The sequence below is a fragment of the Salmo salar genome, chromosome 09 (genome assembly GCF_965601325.2).
Source record: "Salmo salar chromosome 09, fSalSal1, whole genome shotgun sequence".
Taxonomy (NCBI): domain Eukaryota; kingdom Metazoa; phylum Chordata; class Actinopteri; order Salmoniformes; family Salmonidae; genus Salmo; species Salmo salar.
The window spans coordinates 118,108,564-118,125,487 of record NC_138299.1 but is presented as its reverse complement, the minus strand read 5'-3'; the positions used below and the strand labels follow the sequence as shown (position 1 = coordinate 118,125,487).

At 42.5% G+C, this 16,924-nt stretch overlaps 1 protein-coding gene across 7 annotated transcripts in view; it reads right to left on the bottom strand.

Moving 5' to 3' along the window:
- LOC106612426 (rho guanine nucleotide exchange factor 12) overlaps positions 1-16,924 on the bottom strand; it is an 89,037-nt gene that overhangs the window by 15,039 nt on the left and 57,074 nt on the right. For all 7 annotated transcript variants that reach the window (XM_045724341.2, XM_045724340.2, XM_045724345.2 and 4 more), the window contains 15 exons: positions 16,165-16,272; positions 15,702-15,839; positions 10,866-10,961; positions 10,513-10,623; positions 10,237-10,335; positions 7,535-7,577; positions 7,080-7,185; positions 6,639-6,776; positions 6,434-6,466; positions 5,402-5,516; positions 5,187-5,295; positions 4,453-4,671; positions 3,018-3,162; positions 2,713-2,745; positions 2,285-2,439 (listed from right to left, as the gene is read on the bottom strand). In XM_045724341.2, coding sequence (XP_045580297.1) covers positions 2,285-2,439; positions 2,713-2,745; positions 3,018-3,162; positions 4,453-4,671; positions 5,187-5,295; positions 5,402-5,516; positions 6,434-6,466; positions 6,639-6,776; positions 7,080-7,185; positions 7,535-7,577; positions 10,237-10,335; positions 10,513-10,623; positions 10,866-10,961; positions 15,702-15,839; positions 16,165-16,272 — 1,648 coding nt within the window. The remainder of the gene's footprint in view (positions 1-2,284; positions 2,440-2,712; positions 2,746-3,017; positions 3,163-4,452; positions 4,672-5,186; positions 5,296-5,401; positions 5,517-6,433; positions 6,467-6,638; positions 6,777-7,079; positions 7,186-7,534; positions 7,578-10,236; positions 10,336-10,512; positions 10,624-10,865; positions 10,962-15,701; positions 15,840-16,164; positions 16,273-16,924) is intronic.

Below are 16,924 nucleotides of genomic sequence, written 5' to 3'. Positions count from 1 at the left end.
TGGGAAAGATGCATTTGTAAAAGTGATATACGAATAAAGGTTTGTTTGATTGAGTTGTTTGATTGCACTCTTAACACTTAACACTCGTAGACGGGTTCAAATAGCAGATTTGGACACTGATAAGTGCCTAAATTGGGACGCATTGGCTGAACAGTAACATGTTATACATGATGTCAGAGCTCAGGGTCTCTGCTTCACAGCACAGTACTGTTTTTTATTGACAGTGGTTCTAAGCAGTTGCCCCCATCCCTCCCCCTAACTGGCCAACTTTTGCATATTTTTTGTTGTCGTCTTGAGTGAGGGAAATGCTGTATATAAATGATTACATAAAGAGGACTTGATGTATTTTGAAAGATGAGACATTGAGGATTAGAATATATACACCACTTTGATGTCATACAAGCAAGCCAAACCCCTTTCAGTCCAAATGTGCACTTCATATTTACAAACTCATTTAATATACAGTGCCAACATTTATGATCACAACGCTTGATGTAGTTACATTTACATTTTAGTCATTTAGCAGACGCTCTTATCCAGAGCGACTTACAAATTGGTGCATTCACCTTATAATATCCAGTGGAACAACCACTTTACAAGGCAGTTACAAGATGACATGGCGTCATACCCTGGGTTGTGAAGAAATTTGGCGGCGAAAACGCATCTGAATGCACTCGTGACTCTACTCACACCAAAATTACAATCTGCTTCTCTGAATTGCCTTGAGAAAGCCCAACACTGAGATTGTATTTTGTAATTTAGCTAGCCATGTTGGCAATAGAACACGCTTTCAAACGATGCCTACCTGACCAGATTGCGATATATAATGGACCGTTTTAGGCCTGATCACTGACAACGATGAGACAGCCTATAGGGAGGTGGTCAGAGACTTGACCATGTGGTGCCAGGACAACAACCTCTCCCTTAACGTGATCAAGACAAAGGACATGATTGTGGACTACAGGAATAGAGGATTGAGCACGCCCCCATTCTCACTGACGGGGCTGTAGTGGAGCAGGTTGAGAGCTTCAAGTTCCTTGGCGTCCACATCAACAACAAACTAACATGGTCCAAGCACACCAAGACAGTCGTGAAGAGGGAACGACAAAACCTACTACCCCTCAGGGGAATGAAAAGATTGGTCATGGGTCCTCAGATCCTCAAAAGATTTTACAGCTGCAACATCGAGAGCATCCTGACGGGTTGCATCACTGCCTGGTATGGCAACTGCTCGGCCTCCGACCGCAAGGCACTACAGAGGTTAGTGCATATGGCCCAGTACATTACTGGGGCCAAGCTTCCTGCCATCCAGGACCTCTATACCAGGCGGTGTCAGAGGAAGGCCCTAACAATCGTAAAAGGCTCCATCCACCCTAGTCATAGACTGTTCTCTTGGCTACCGCACGACAAGCGGTACCAGAGCACCAATTCTAGGTCCAAAAGGCTTCTAAACAGCTTCCAAGCCATAAGACTCCTGAACATGTAATCAAATGGCTACCCAGACTATTTGCAAAGAAAATGTCATTTGTTTTCTGAATGCGTTAAACAACAATAGTAATTGTGTAAAGGCAGGGATGCAGGGCTGTGATCCAAAGAAAACAACTACAAGTCTGCTTGCTCTCGCACCTCAACGGCCCAGCTAGGAGAGCTCAAAATAGCACCTTATAGTTGAAGACTATTCATTGAGTTGAAATTACATAGGACCTGTTCACACTTGGAGACACCAGTTAGACCGCTCACACAAACCCTTGTCATTTTCATTTGTCTTATGTTGAACATACCCCAAGTTTCCCATGAATATTCTTATGTTACTGAATGCATCCAGATTAAATGTATGATTGTGTTATGAACAAATTCCTCGAAGTGTAGAGTAAATGTAAAATACACAAAATCAACAATGTAATGTTTGGATTCAGTCTTGTCAGATTATCTGTTTTGTCCTCACCTTTAATAATAATTTTTCAACAATCTCCAAACTGTTCACTTTTGATTGCTACCATGTTTATGCATACGCTTTCCATATTTCTTCTGTAAGACACATTTAAATTTAGACTTATACATATAGGCCAATTCCCAGGAGTGTAAGCGGTTAACACAGTGATTATTCCTACTGAACAATAATCTGCCTATCTAAAAGAGTGAATGACTAACACAGACATTCAGTATGTACAGGGCCCTGGGTTTTTCCAAATCATGTAAAGCCAATCACTAGGGCCCAGAGTTTTTCCCTGGTCAGGTTACAGGGGCCCCATTTATTTATATTACAATTCGAACAGCAAGTTACCATTTATGACTTCCTGTCTCTTGATCTCGTGGGGCTGGAGTCCAGCCAGGACCTCACGTCCCACCAGCTGCTGCCAGTTGAGGGGGTCGTGCTCAGAGTCAGTGCCTCCTTGGTCGTCTTCACTCTGCACATCTGTAGAACCAAGGCCATCCAACCTGGGAGATAGGCAGCAGCAGTTACGAGACTGGTTACAACCTTAAATACACCATCTGATTAAGATAAATGGAGTCACAAAATATAACAGAAGATGTTAGGAAATATCGAAAAACTCAGTTTCTAACCACAGCACTTCTGATAAAAGTAATCCACATTTTGTCCGAAGAGGTTTAGGGCACTGACTAAAAACTCTAATAAACTATCTGACCATTGCCTTTATCAGAAGTAGTAGTAGGCCAAGTAGGTCAAAACACAGAACAGAAAATACTCACCTTCTGATAGCCTTGGGTGTTCCTTCAAGAATTCTGAAACAAGAGGAAACGATTAACTACGTGTCCTGCATGACAAAGCTTCACATACTCATACTCTGCCTGCATGAAACAACTACAATGTCAAACCTAAAAAAAAAATAATAAAAAAAAAAAAAATAAACTGTCCACAATAGGGGTAAATAATATACATTTCAGAGGGTAGATAAAAAGAAAAGGTTTAAAATGGTACCCTATTCCCTATTTAGTGCACTACTTTTGACTGGTTCCTAGGCCCTATGCTTTCCCCTGCTTGGGGTCCATCTTACCCGCTCTCCCTGTCCTCCTCCTGTAGCTGGTCCAGGCTATAGGGGCTCAGGCTGTAGTCAAAGTGTGTGTTTGGAGCGTACTCTAGACTGTCCAGGTCTCCAAGACCCTCACTCAGTTTGGGGAAGGCAGAGTTAGGGGTCCCAACTGAGAGGAGAGGAGAGAGACACAGCGGGAGATCAGTTACACTGTACAACTATCAGACCATTAGTCCAGCTTAGAGCGGGGACGATAAACCAAAAATTGCCTTCCTCTAACCCAAGCATTTTGCTTCTGTCTGATTTAGCTACACAACGTTTCTGTAGATTGTTCTAAAACCATTATTTGGTCGACAGTAATAGCCTATGCACTATGTTGATTCCTGATATGAAAGTATTTCGCTGTCGGCTGCTGACTCTCACTCCTTCTCCACACTGTGACATGGAGGTGGTAGAGATGCATTCTGAGAAACACAAGCATATGACCGTTGCTCAAAACGCTACTACAGGGAAAAGACAGTTTTCAAAGCAACTACTGTTGTTCTAGTTACAGAGAGGAGAATCATAACTTTCTGTGAATAGATTATGTATTTCTCACCTCTTAATATTGAGTTCATGGCACCACTTTACAACCAGAGTATGCTGTAGTGTAGTATGGTTTTGATGCGCCGCGGAGGGAAGCCAAGCGCACCATTTGCAATGAATATGCCTACATCAAGTAGCCTAGGCCTAGCAGTGGAAAGTGTTTGTCGGACATTAGCCTACAATTACTGATTCCAACTTCCACAAGTGGTGAATAATATACTGTAGCTTATAGGCCAATATGCACAAAGATGCCAGCAAAATCTCTGAAGAGCTGCAACAGGTTGCAAAATATAAATCATGAATTTCCTGGATATGTTAGATGAAATAGCTAACTTTTTAAAAATCATATGATACCATCTCAGTTGTCTTATTTGGCACTGGAAAAAAACTGCCACTATTATAAAGTACCTGTCCATAAAAAAATTACACAAAATAGTTACATTTATTGTGATATTACTTTTTGTCCATACCCCCCCAAACATTTTTTATCAGTTTTTCACTATCACAAAAAATGGGTAAATTAATCGCGATTTTGGTACATATCGCCCAGCTCTACTACAGCTACAATGACCCAAAACGAATAGGCAACATTGACAGCTAACAATTAGGACATTAAACCAAATACAAAGTGTCAGAGATGATGTCGGGATTCAGGAATTTAGCTAAAGAGGAAAATACCGCAGACAAACCGTGCTTCTCAAACACTATGGGGAGCGTATTTGGTCTTGCGTTACTTGCGCTTGATTCAGTATGTAGTCTAGAGACTAGTGTACTTGGTTTAGAATTGAGTATGTGGGAAGTGTGCTAGCTAGGGAGTTTAGTAGGTATGTACTAGCTAGAATCTAGTACAGTATGTGGTAGTTCAGGGTCGCACCAAACTCAGAGTCTCTGCTGCCTCCGTCAGAGGCGTTGTTGTTGGTGGTGCTGTTGGTTGGCGAGGTGGCGTTGGTCGAGGAGGAATGTATGAGCTCTGAGCCCTCGCTGGACTGACTGGCCCTCAAGCGACCCGCCTCCAGGTGCTCCAGGGCCCCCAGGCTGGGCTGGGACAGCTGCTTCTGGGGCCGTGGCTTGTTGATGTCCATGGCCTTGCCAACTGCTCACACAGACAGACAGGCAGGTAATCAGTCAGAGAGACAGGCAGGAATCCCACATACAGTTTGGGGCGGCAGCGCAGCCTAGTGGTTACAGCGTTGGACTTGTAACCGAAAGGTTGCAAGTTTGAATCCCTGAGCTGACAAGGTTCAAATTTGTCGTTCTGCCCCTGAACAAGGCAGTTAACCCACTGTTCCTAGGCCGTCATTGAAAATAAGAATTTGTTCTTAACTGACTTGCCTAGTTAAATAAAGGTAAAAATAAAATAAAAACAGTCAAGACAGACACAAAGAGAGGTAGCAGGAGTCAATACTATTTGCTACCAGTCCTCCCTTTTTTCATAGTAACAAGATGACTTGTTTCGAATGTGGGTGATGATGACCATCTACCAATACAAAGTGACTCTCCAGGGGTTCAGTAAATTGGGAGACCTATAGTATAGTAGTGTTGGTCACTGTTGGTTATCTTAAATGACAAAATGAAGGCCAGTGTGCTTTATAACGCAGACAGACTCACCGGACGTGGGGTCGACGCGGCTGGGCCGGCGAGGAGGCCCGAGGATGCTGGGAAACCTGGTTCGTTTCACCTTCTCCTCCCCTCCCTCCTTCTCGGTCTTGATGCTCTTCTGTTCATCACAGGCATCACATGATCAGTCAGTAAGAGAGATAAAGTAGGAGTGACATTTAATTAAACGGAGCTAGGTTAGCGGAGGGTTCAGTGTAAGCTCATACCTTGATCTTGGGGAGGAAGTTGATGCGGACCCATTTGGACTCTAGGCCGCGTGGCTCTTTGACTTTCACGCCAAGGTGCTTCATGTACGTGAGGATGACATACTGCATAGTAGTGCTGCAACAACAGACCAATGATAATTCAGGATTTAGAGACAAATTAAATTGCCATATTCTCTGTTTATATATATATATATATATATATATATATATATATATATATATATATATATATATATATATATATATGTGTGTGTGTGTGTGTGTGTGGAACAGATTGGGAGTCATTTGAAGTGAACTACATGTTGACGTGTCTTTAGTGTGGCTTCGACCATATGCCACGAAAACAAGTGACGACGGCGGAAAGATGTCGTGTCCATTCATTAATCATCTGGGATATGCCGGGACCATATGGCATTTGAAATAAGGCTGTTACACAATGTCGGAAATAGTCCCTCATGAATCTAGACGAACTAGTGAAATGTCATTTTTCATTAAAGAGGTTGGCCAAGAACTCATGTAGCTAGATTGCCCCCCCTGGCAAAGAGATACTCTACACATAACATTACAACAGACGTCGCATTGTAACTGCTCAACCTCAAAATCATCTAATGTGATGTTCTTGTCCTCTTTCATGGTAATGAACTGAAACTACAGTGTTGGTCTCCAGTCTGACATGGAGTAGAAATGACACAGATAGTGGTTAGAAAAACCAAGAGTCTGTAACGACCCTAAGTGTCTCAAACCCCTCAAGGAGTGCAGTGCACTTCACCATATATTGTGTTTAGTGGGACAGGTAGGTTCTACATGAATTTGTCCAATAACAATGTTTTTTTTTTTTTTCTGGCTGCAAAACGTTTTGCTACGTTGTGCCTTACTGAACACGATCATGGTCTCCAGTCTGAGCATGTGACCATAACATCTTTTATTGACAATCCCCAAAACATCACACTGACTAAAATCTATGGATAGTGTTAAATGTGTATGGCCCATATCGGTTCTTTCCTATGGATAAACAAAAGAGAATCCTCTCACCATTTCTCCTCCTCTGTGGATTGAGTTGTCAACCTAAAATATGGCAAGACATTCCATTAGAACAAATTCTATTACACAGAAAACTATTTAAACAGAGTACAAATATAAGATCAAACAATCAGACAAATGTAGTACATTTCCAATCAATACATTTTCAGCCTCAATTAAAACATAACAGCAAGTGAAACGGAGTGTGGCTACTAACAGAACATCCTCTATCTTGGTGATGATGTTTTCAGCACAAGCGCGTTCTCTCTCCAGTGCTACCCGGTCTCTGACGCGCTCCGTGTCCAGCCGGGCCAGTTCCCCCTCCGCCAGGGTTAGGCCCATACTGCGCTTCTGCCTGCACACCCCACAAACCAGTGTCAGATCCCACTTAAAGTATGCTTATAATAACTAATATCATGCTTACATCAATTTATACCATACTTATAACATGATTATATCTTACAGCAGGCTTATGCCAACTTATAGTGTACATTTATAAGCCCAGCATCGTATAAGACCAGCACTGAGTGTTTATAAAGACAAACAGCTATACTATCTACAAGTAAGACACACTTGCATCTATCTTTACATATGACTAACACATGGGCACCAATGGGAAAGGCGGCCATCTTGGAAGAGCGTGAGCAAGGTGACTGACCTGAAGTCCTCCAGGTTCCTTTGGATGTCAGGGAGCTGGGTGTCCTGCACCATCTGGACGTACTGTCTGTTCAGCTCCTCAGGGATTAGCTCTGTCCTCCTCCGGTCTTCAACAGCCACCACACAACACAGTTAGGAAGTGGGGGGGCACCAAATACAGCTTATCAAGGTGAGAATTCAAATGTGCAATTCTCATATAAATCACTTTGTTCGATGTCTTAACACCTGATGTGGGATAGTAGTATTAGGTAGATGGGTTAAACAACCTACCACACACTTGGAGGCACTGAGATAATGCTGCTATTACAGGGTTGAAGTAAGGAAACTTGAGTCGGCTATATTTGGATATTCCATTAGATAACAATAGGCAATCCTCAATATAACCAGAAATAACTTGGCATGGATTTGTCAGCCAGGGAAACTAATGGAAATGAAAGGAAAGCCACAAATACTCACCAAGGTCAGAGGATAGGGACTCGGGAACAGCCACTTTTAAATTCTGTATGAAAATAAGACATATTCAGACGGGAATTAACAAAGCCAGACTTGTTTATATGTGGCTTACCGAAACACCAGAGTAAAAATACTTAACATAAAAAAAAAAAACATTTAAACACCTGATACGTGCTGAACAATTCCTAAATGTATGCTCTGTGTGTGTTAGTAGCGTATAAGAAATCAAACTAGACAAGAACATTTCAGGGTCCTTCAAGTAGTCTTATCGGTCTTAGGCAGCATAATATATTGTATTGGGAATCAACAGAACGGTGGATCAGAGAAATGACGGTTCCAGCTGAGGAGAAATGTTTTACCATAGGGAGAGGGGACTCCTGACAGAAAAAACTAATCACACAAAACACACTGCTGTAAAATAACATTAGTGTTGCATATTGTGGGGGAGACCAGGACTTCTGCCCAGTGGTGGAAAAAGTACCCAATTATCACACTTAAGTAAAGATACCTTAATAGAAAATGACTCAATTAAAACTGGAAGTCACCCATTAAGCTACTACTAAGTCCACAAGTATTTGGTTTTAAATATATTTAAGTATTAAAAGTAAATATACAAATAATAAAAAGTTGCTTATATTAAAACCTCTTAAGGATACCCTAGGATAGGGGGCGCCACAGCGCATTTTGAAAAAAATTCGTTCCCATTTTCAACGGCCTACTAATCAAACTCAGAAGCTAGGACATGCATATACTTATTATATATGGATAGAAAACACCCTAAAGTTTCTAAAACTGTTTGAATGGTGTCTGTGAGTATAACAGAACTCATATGGCAGTCAAAACCCCGAGACCGCTTGAAACAGGAAGTGGAGTTCTGAATTGTGGACTCGACTTCATCACTTTGCCTATTAATCACACCGTGAGCAATGGTTCACTGAGCACTTCCTATTGCTTCCACTAGATGTCCCCAGTCTTTTCACAGTGGTTTGAGCCTTATACAGTCGAAACTCAGTGAATGAGACGCATTGGAAATTGGTCACAGGGGATGGGCCATCACCATTATGACGTCGGCGGCCCTGTCTACCCCCACCTTTGGAAACGTTTCAAAACACTCTGCAATCGTCCCCGTCGAATCTTATTGGCTCTCTTGGTGTTACAGGCCCTGAAGATGAATGTTTTAAAACGTTTGACATGTTTGAACGAACCTAGAGGAAGTAAAAAGTACATTTTCCGAAACTACTGTCCCGCGCACGTCGGAGCATTTGGAGATAGCCCTAGGACACGCTACCAACAGCAGGCTAATGGAACATGAATTATGGACTTTTTCGACCGAAAATACATCTGTTGTGGACCTGGGATTCCTGGAAGTGCTTTCTGATGAAGACAACTAAAGGTAGGCGATTATTGACAATATTATACAAGATCAGATGTGACTTGCGATTGTGCCAAGATGGCGCGGCGCTAGTTTTCCAGGCTCATTTTCTGAGTATCGCATCTCCTTTTATCGCAAAGTGTGATTACCCAGTAAAGTTAATTTAAAATCTGGTATGACAGGTGTTCTCAATAGATATTCATCTATAAATGTTAGATTGACAATATAAATTTAAAAAATTGTTTTCGAATAGTAATAAAGGGAATGATGCACTGTTTCCCGGAACGCATTTGAGGGGAAAATAGTTAGTCAACGTCAGACGCCGATGTAAAATGCTGTTTTTATATATAAATATGACCTTTATTGAACAAAATAATGCATGCTGTGTGTAACATGATGTCCTAGGTGTGTCATCTGATGAAGTTTGTAAAAGGTTAGTGCTGCATTTAGCTGTCTTCTGGGTTTTCGTGACATTATATGCTAGCTTGAAAAATGGGTGTCTGATTATTTCTGGCTTGGTACTCTGCTGACATAATCTAATTTTTTGCTTTCGCTGTAAAGCCTTTTTGAAATCGGACAGTGTGGTTAGATAAAGGAGAGTCTTGTCTTTTAAATGCTGGGAAATAGTCATGTTTGAAAAATTGAAGTTTTCGGATTTTAGAGGAATTTGTATTTCGCGCAACGCCCATCATTGGATATTGGAGCAGGTGTTCCGCTAGCGGAACGTCTAGATGTAAGAGTTAAGCAAACCAGATGGCACACTCCAACAGTCAGACATAATTTACAAATAAAGTATGTGTTTAGTGAGTCCGTCAGATCAGAGGCAGTAGGGATGACCTCTTGATAAGTGAGTGAATTGGACCATTTTCCTGTCCTGCTAAGCATTCAAAATGTAATGAATACTTTTGCGTGTCAGGGAAAATGTATGGAGTAAAAAGTACATTATTTTCTTTAGGAATGTAGTGAAGCAAAAGTTGTCAAAAATACAAATAGTAAAGAAAAGTAAAGATACCCCAAAAAACGACTTAAGTAGTACTTTTACTTAAGTACTTCACACCACTGCTTCTGCCACAGCTCTGTGGGATTTGTGTAATAACAACAGTGCAAGTCTGTGCTGGCTTGGGCCTGCAGTTTGGGTAAAAGCTAGTTGTGATCCTGTACTGACTGTGGATGAAAGCCGCTTCAGACTACAAGGCCTGTATTCACAAATAGTCTCAGAGTAGGAATGCTTATATGATTATATGGACAGGGAGTACCTGATCTTAGACCAGCACACCAACTCAGACTCTTGGTAAATATCGGCCCAGATGTAGGCTAGCTCAACTCTACTCACAGCTCCCCGGTCGATGAAGAAGTTGTGGAAGTCCATGAACACCCGTCTGGTTTCTTTGGAGTTGGTCTGCTTGCACAGGTCAGCGTAGAGGTAGCAGAGCTAAAGAGAAACGTTTCTCATGATCAATGACAGATGACAAACACGTTGTACACCATTATGTCTTTGTGTCAGCACTGCACTGATATCCCTTTTATTTTTTATAAACTTCTATTGTTGTCTGTAACTGGTCACAACACAAACATGGTCAGGTGAGTGAGTGTGTGTGTGGACTCTTACCAGCGGTGCAGGGTCAAACTGGGAGACGACATGATGCAGGAACGCTGCCAGGTGGGCAGGTCTGGACTTGAGCAGCTCCATGCTCTGGAAACAGCTGCACTGGCCATTGACCTGAAATACACACAGTGTGTGTGTGTTATGAGCTAGCTTGACCTTGTTAGAAAATCCTCTCAGTGAGGCTTGTCAGACTGTCACCCTTTTACGACCAGATTTTTTTGGGACATGCCCTTGCATGCTCCACTGTTTCTGTAAAGAATGTAAAAAAAAAAAAAAAAGTTTTCGATCAATAGCAAATAAATCAAAACCAAATAAGTTATATGTTTTCCCTTATTTTGGATGTATTTAGGGCCTACCTGTTCCTGATCAGAGCCAAAGTAGTCGTCCTCAGCTCCAATGATCTGGGAGACGAAGCATGAGGGGCTGCTGACAGTGGAGGGGGACAGGGAGTCCTGGAGGAGGGGGGAGGCGAGGAGGAACACACAACACTTAGATCTCTCACTCATTGAGCATCGACTGCTCCTTTCACTGAAGTGGCCAACCACATCTACCATCAAAGGGGTGTTTAATGAAGGTGGCGCCACATCTGCAGGGCATGGGTCATGTTCATTAGACACCAAATGGAAGAAAATTGACTGAAACAGACAAGGACTACCTGGCCTTGTCCAATAAGAAATGTCATTTTTGTTTTACCCACGACGAGCCTACCAGACGAGCTAAATCACTTCTATGCTCGCTTTGAGGCAAGCAACCCTGAGGCATGCATGAGAGCATCAGCTGTTCCAGGCGACTGTGTGACCACGCTCTCCGTAGCTGACGTGAGTAAGACCTTTAACCTGTTAGGGCTAGGGGGCAGTATTGACACGGCTGGATAAAAAAACATACCCGATTTAATCTGGTTACCACTCCTACCCAGTAACTAGAATATGCATATACTTATTACATATGGATAGAAAACACCCTAAATTTTCTAAAACTGTTTGAATGGTGTCTGTGAGTATAACAGAACTCATTTGGCAGGCAAAACCCTGAGACATTTTCTGACAGGAAGTGGATACCTGATGTGTTGTATTACCTTTAAACCTATCCCATTGAAAAACACAGGGGCTGAGGAATATTTTGGCACTTCCTATTGCTTCCACTAGATGTCACCAGCCTTTACAAAGTGTTTTGAGTCTTCTGGAGGGAGATCTGACCTAACAAGAGCCATGGAACGATGATGGCCCATTAGACACCTGGCGCGCGAGTTCATGTTGGGTACCCTCGTTCCAATACGTTATAAAAGAGTATGCATTCGTCCACCTTGAATATTATTCATGTTCTGGTTAAAAAAGGCCCTAATGATTTATGCTATACAACGTTTGACATGTTTGAACGAACGTAAATATATTTTTTCCCCTCGTTCATGACGAGAAGTCCGGCTGGCTTAGATCATGTGCTAACAAGACGGAGATTTTTGGACATAAATGATGAGCTTTTTTGAACAAAACTACATTCGTTATGGACCTGTGATACCTGGAAGTGACATCTGATGAAGAGAATCAAAGGTAATGGATTATTTACATAGTATTTTCGATTTTAGATCTCCCCAACATGACGTCTAGTCTGTATCGCAACGCGTATTTTTCTGGGCGCAGTGCTCAGATTATTGCAAAGTGTGATTTCCCAGTAAGGTTATTTTTAAATCTGGCAAGTTGATTGCGTTCAAGAGATGTAAATCTATAATTCTTTAAATGACAATATAATATTTTACCAATGTTTTCTAATTTTAATTATTTAATTTGTGACGCTGACTTGACTGCCGGTTATTGGAGGGAAACGATTTCCTCAACATCAATGCCATAGTAAAACACTGTTTTTGGATATAAATATGAACTTGATAGAACTAAAAATGCATGCATTGTCTAACATAATGTCCTAGGAGTGTGATCTGATGGAGATTGTAAAAGGTTAGTGCATCATTTTAGCTGGTTTTATGGTTTTGGTGACCCTGTCTTTGAATTGACAAAACATTACACACAACTCTTGTAAATGTACTGTCCTAACATACTCTAAATTTATGCTTTCGCCGTAAAACCTTTTTGAAATCGTAAAACGTGGTTAGATTAAGGAGATGTTTATCTTTCAAAGGGTGTAAAATAGTTGTATGTTTGAAAAATTTGAATTTTGACATTTATTTGGATTCAAATTTGCCGCTCTTGAAATGCACCTGCTGTTGATGGAGTGCACCACGGGTGGCACGCTAGCGTCCCACCTAGCCCATAGAGGTTAAACAGGTCAACATACACAAGGATGCGGGGCCAGACGGATTACCAGGACGTGTGCTCCGGGCATTTGCTGACTAACTGGCAGGTGTCTTCACTGACATTTTCAACATGTCCCTGATTAAGTCTGTAATAACAACATGTTTCAAGCAGACCACCATAGTCCCTGTGCCCAAGAACACAAAGGCAACCTGCCTAAATGACTACAGACCCGTAGCACTCACGTCTGTAGCCATGAAGTGCTTTGAAAGGTTGGTAATGGCTCACATCAACACCATTATCCCAGAAACCCTAGACCCACTCCAATTTGCATACCGCCCAAACAGATGATGCAATCTCTATTGCACTCCAAACTGCCCTTTCCCACCTGGACAAAAGGAACACTTACGTGAGAATGCTATTCATTGACTAGAGCTCAGCGCTCAACACCATAGTACCCTCAAAGCTCAACACTAAGCTAAGGATCCTGGGACGAAACACCTCCCTCTGCAACTGGATCCTGGACTTCCTGACGGGCTGCCCCCAGGTGGTGAGGGTAGGTAGCAACACATCTGCCACGTTGATCCTCAACACTGGAGCTCCCCAGGGGTTCGTGCTCAGTCCCCTCCTGTACTCGCTGTTCACCCACGACTGCATGGCCAGGCACGACTCCAACACCATTATCAAGTTTGCAGACGACACAACAGTGGTAGGCCTGATCACCGACAACGATGAGACAGCCTATAGGGAGGAAGTCAGAAACCTGGCCGGGTGTTACCAGAATAACAACCTATTCCTCAACGTGACCAAGACTAAGGAAATGATTGTGGACTACAGGAAAAGGAGGACCGAGCATGCCCCCATTCTCATCGACGGGGCTGTAGTGGAGCAGGTTGAGAGCTTCAAGTTCCTTGGTGTCCTGATCAACAACAAACTAGAAATGGTCCAAACACACCAAGACAGTCGTGAAGAGGGCACGACAAAGCCTATTCCCCCTCAGGAAACTAAAAAGATTTGGCATGGGTTGAGATCCTCAAAAGTTCTACAGCTGCAACATCGAGAGCATCCTGACTGGTTGCATCACTGCCTGGTACGGCAACTGCTCGGCCTCTGACCGCAAGGCAATACAGAGGGTAGTGCGTATGGCCCAGTACATCACCTCTACACCAGGCGGTGTTAGAGGAAGGCCCTAAAAATTGTCAAAGACCCCAGCCACCCCAGTCATAGACTGTTCTCTCTACTACCGCATGGCAAGCAGTACCGTAGTGCCAAGTCTAGGACAAAAAGGATTCTCAACAGTTTTTACCCCCAAGCCATAAGACTCCTGAACATGTAATCAAATGGCTACCTGGACTATTTGCATTGTGTGCTACCGCGCCCCCCCCAACCCCTCTTTTTACGCTGCTGCTACTCTATGTTTATCATATATGCACAGTCACTAACTTCTTTAGTGATCCTGGGATTGATTTGACAACATCAAGTGAAATAGCAGCGCGGCAAATTCAAAAACAGAAATACTCATAATAATAATAATTTATAAATCATACAAGTGTTATACACCGGTTTAAAGATGAACTTCAAGTTAATCCAGCCACAGTGTCAGATTTCAAAAAGGCTTTACGGCGAAAGCAAACCATGCTATTATCTGAGGACAGCACCCCATCAAACATACACATGAAAATCATAATTCAACCCTCCAGGCACAACAAAAGTCAGAAATAACATATAATTCATGCCTTACCTTTGAAGATCTTCTTCTGTTGGCACTCCAATATGTCCATTAAACATCACAAATTGTCCTTTTGTTCGATTAATTCTGTCATTATATCCCCAAAATGTCAATTTATTTGGCACATTTGATTCTGAAAATACACCGGTTCCAACTCGCGCAACATGACTACAAAGTATCTAATAAGTTACCTGTAAACTTGATTCAGACATTTCAAACAACTTTCTTAATACAACTTTAGGTATTTTGTAACGTAAATAATCAATAAAATTTAAAAGACAGGATAAACTGTGTTCAATTCAGGACGAAAACAAAGTGGAGTGTGCTTTCAGGTCACGCGCCTCAAACAAACAGTACACTTCACTCGACCCTCCTCCTGAAGTGCCTTACTTCTTCATTTCTCAAAGGAAAAACATCAACCAATTTCTAAAGACTGTTGACATCCAGTGGAAGCGATAGGAACTGCCAGCAAGTGCCTTAGAAATCTAGATTCCCATTGAAAACCCATTGACAAGAGAGTGACCTCAACAACAAAAAAATCCTGGTTGGTTTGTCCTCGGTGTTTCGCCTGCCAAATAAGTTCTGTTATACTCACAGACATCATTCAAACAGTTTTAGAAACTTCAGAGTGTTTTTTTATCCAAATCTACTAATAATATGCATATCCTAGCTTCTGGGCCTGAGTAACAGGCAGTTTACTTTGGGCACACTTTTCTTCCGGACGTGAAAATACCGCCCCCTAGCCCAAAGAAGTTAACTATACATTCATGTACATACTACCTCAATTGGGCCGACCAACCAGTGCTCATTGGCTAACCGGACATTGGCTAACCGGGCTATCTGCATTGTGTCCCACCCACCACCCGCCAACCCCTCTTTTACGCTACTGCTACTCTCTGTTCATCATATATACATAGTCACTTTAACCATATCTACCTACTACCTCAATCAGCCTGACTAACCGGTGTCTGTATGTAGCCTCGCTACTGTATATAGCCTCGCTACTGTATATAGCCTGTCTTTTTACTGTTGTTTTATTTCTTTACCTACATATCGTTTACCTAATACCTTTTTTGCACTATTGGTTAGAGCCTGTAAGTAAGCATTTCACTGTAAGGTCTACTACACCTGTTGTAATCAGCGCACGTGACAAATAAACTTTGACTTGAAATGTTTTCAGTTGCATGCCCTAATGAACATGAGCCAGGTCTGAGTCTTACCAGGTCTGGAGTGTCTTCTGGATCAGGGGAGTGGCAGGAGTTGAAGCTGTCTCGGGGAGTGCTCTTTGGGCTGTGGTAGGACAACACGTCTCTTTGGCACAGGCTCTCCGGGGAGGCAGATGCAAAACCACGGAGAACCTGCAAATTGATAACATTGGGTAAGCTATCAAAAACTCATCTAGCTAAACCTGGGTCTTGTTCATTAGGCACCAAATGGAAGAAACTGGCCTGAAACAGGGAGGGATTACCTGGACCTGTCTAATAAACCCACATTTTTGTTTACCGTTGCATGCCCTGATGAGCACAACCCACATTTGGGACATGGAAGTGGGTTGTGGGTTTGGGTTGTGGTGTACTCCTCCGTGAGATTAAGATCACAGTTGACTAATTCATTGTCCCTACTAATGTATTTACTCCACAGCTATGCCCACACACACCAGCAGAAGTTGAAAGTGATACTTACAGGGGACATCATACTGCTACTCCATGAGAGGTCATTGCTACTGGAGGAAGGTGTGTGGTCCATGTCCACCATGCTTCCATCATCTCCATCACCCAATCGCAGGGCATCCTTAGAATTAAAATCAAAGTCAGTCACGTGCAGTAAATATAAATATTCCCCAAAATAAATATTATTTTTTTTATGTTATATTTAACCTTAATTTAACCAGGCAAGTCATCTAAGAATAAATTCTTATTTACAATGACAGCCTACCCCGGCCAAACCCTAACGACGCTGGGCCAATTGTGCACCGCCCTATGGGACTCCCAATCCCGGCCGGTTGTGATACAGCCTGGAATCAAACCAGGGTCTGTAGTGATGCCTCTAGCACTGCGATGCAGTGTCTTAGACTGCTGCACCACTCGGAGCATACATCTACACTATATATACAAAAGTATGTGGACAACCCTTCAAATTAGTGGATTAGGCTATTTCAACCACACCTGTTGCTGACAGGTGCATACAGCCATGCAATCTCCATAGACAAACATTGGCAGTAGAATGGCCTTAAGAGCTCAGTGACTTTCAACATGGCACCGTCATAGGATGCTACCTTTCCAACAAGTCAGTTTGTCAAATTTCTGCCCTGCTACATCTGCCCCGGTCAACTGAAAGTGGTGTTATTGTGAATTGGAAACATCTAGGAGCAACAACGGCTCAGCTGCGAAGTGGTAGGCTACACAAGCTCACAGAACGGGACGACAGAGTGCTGAAACGCCTG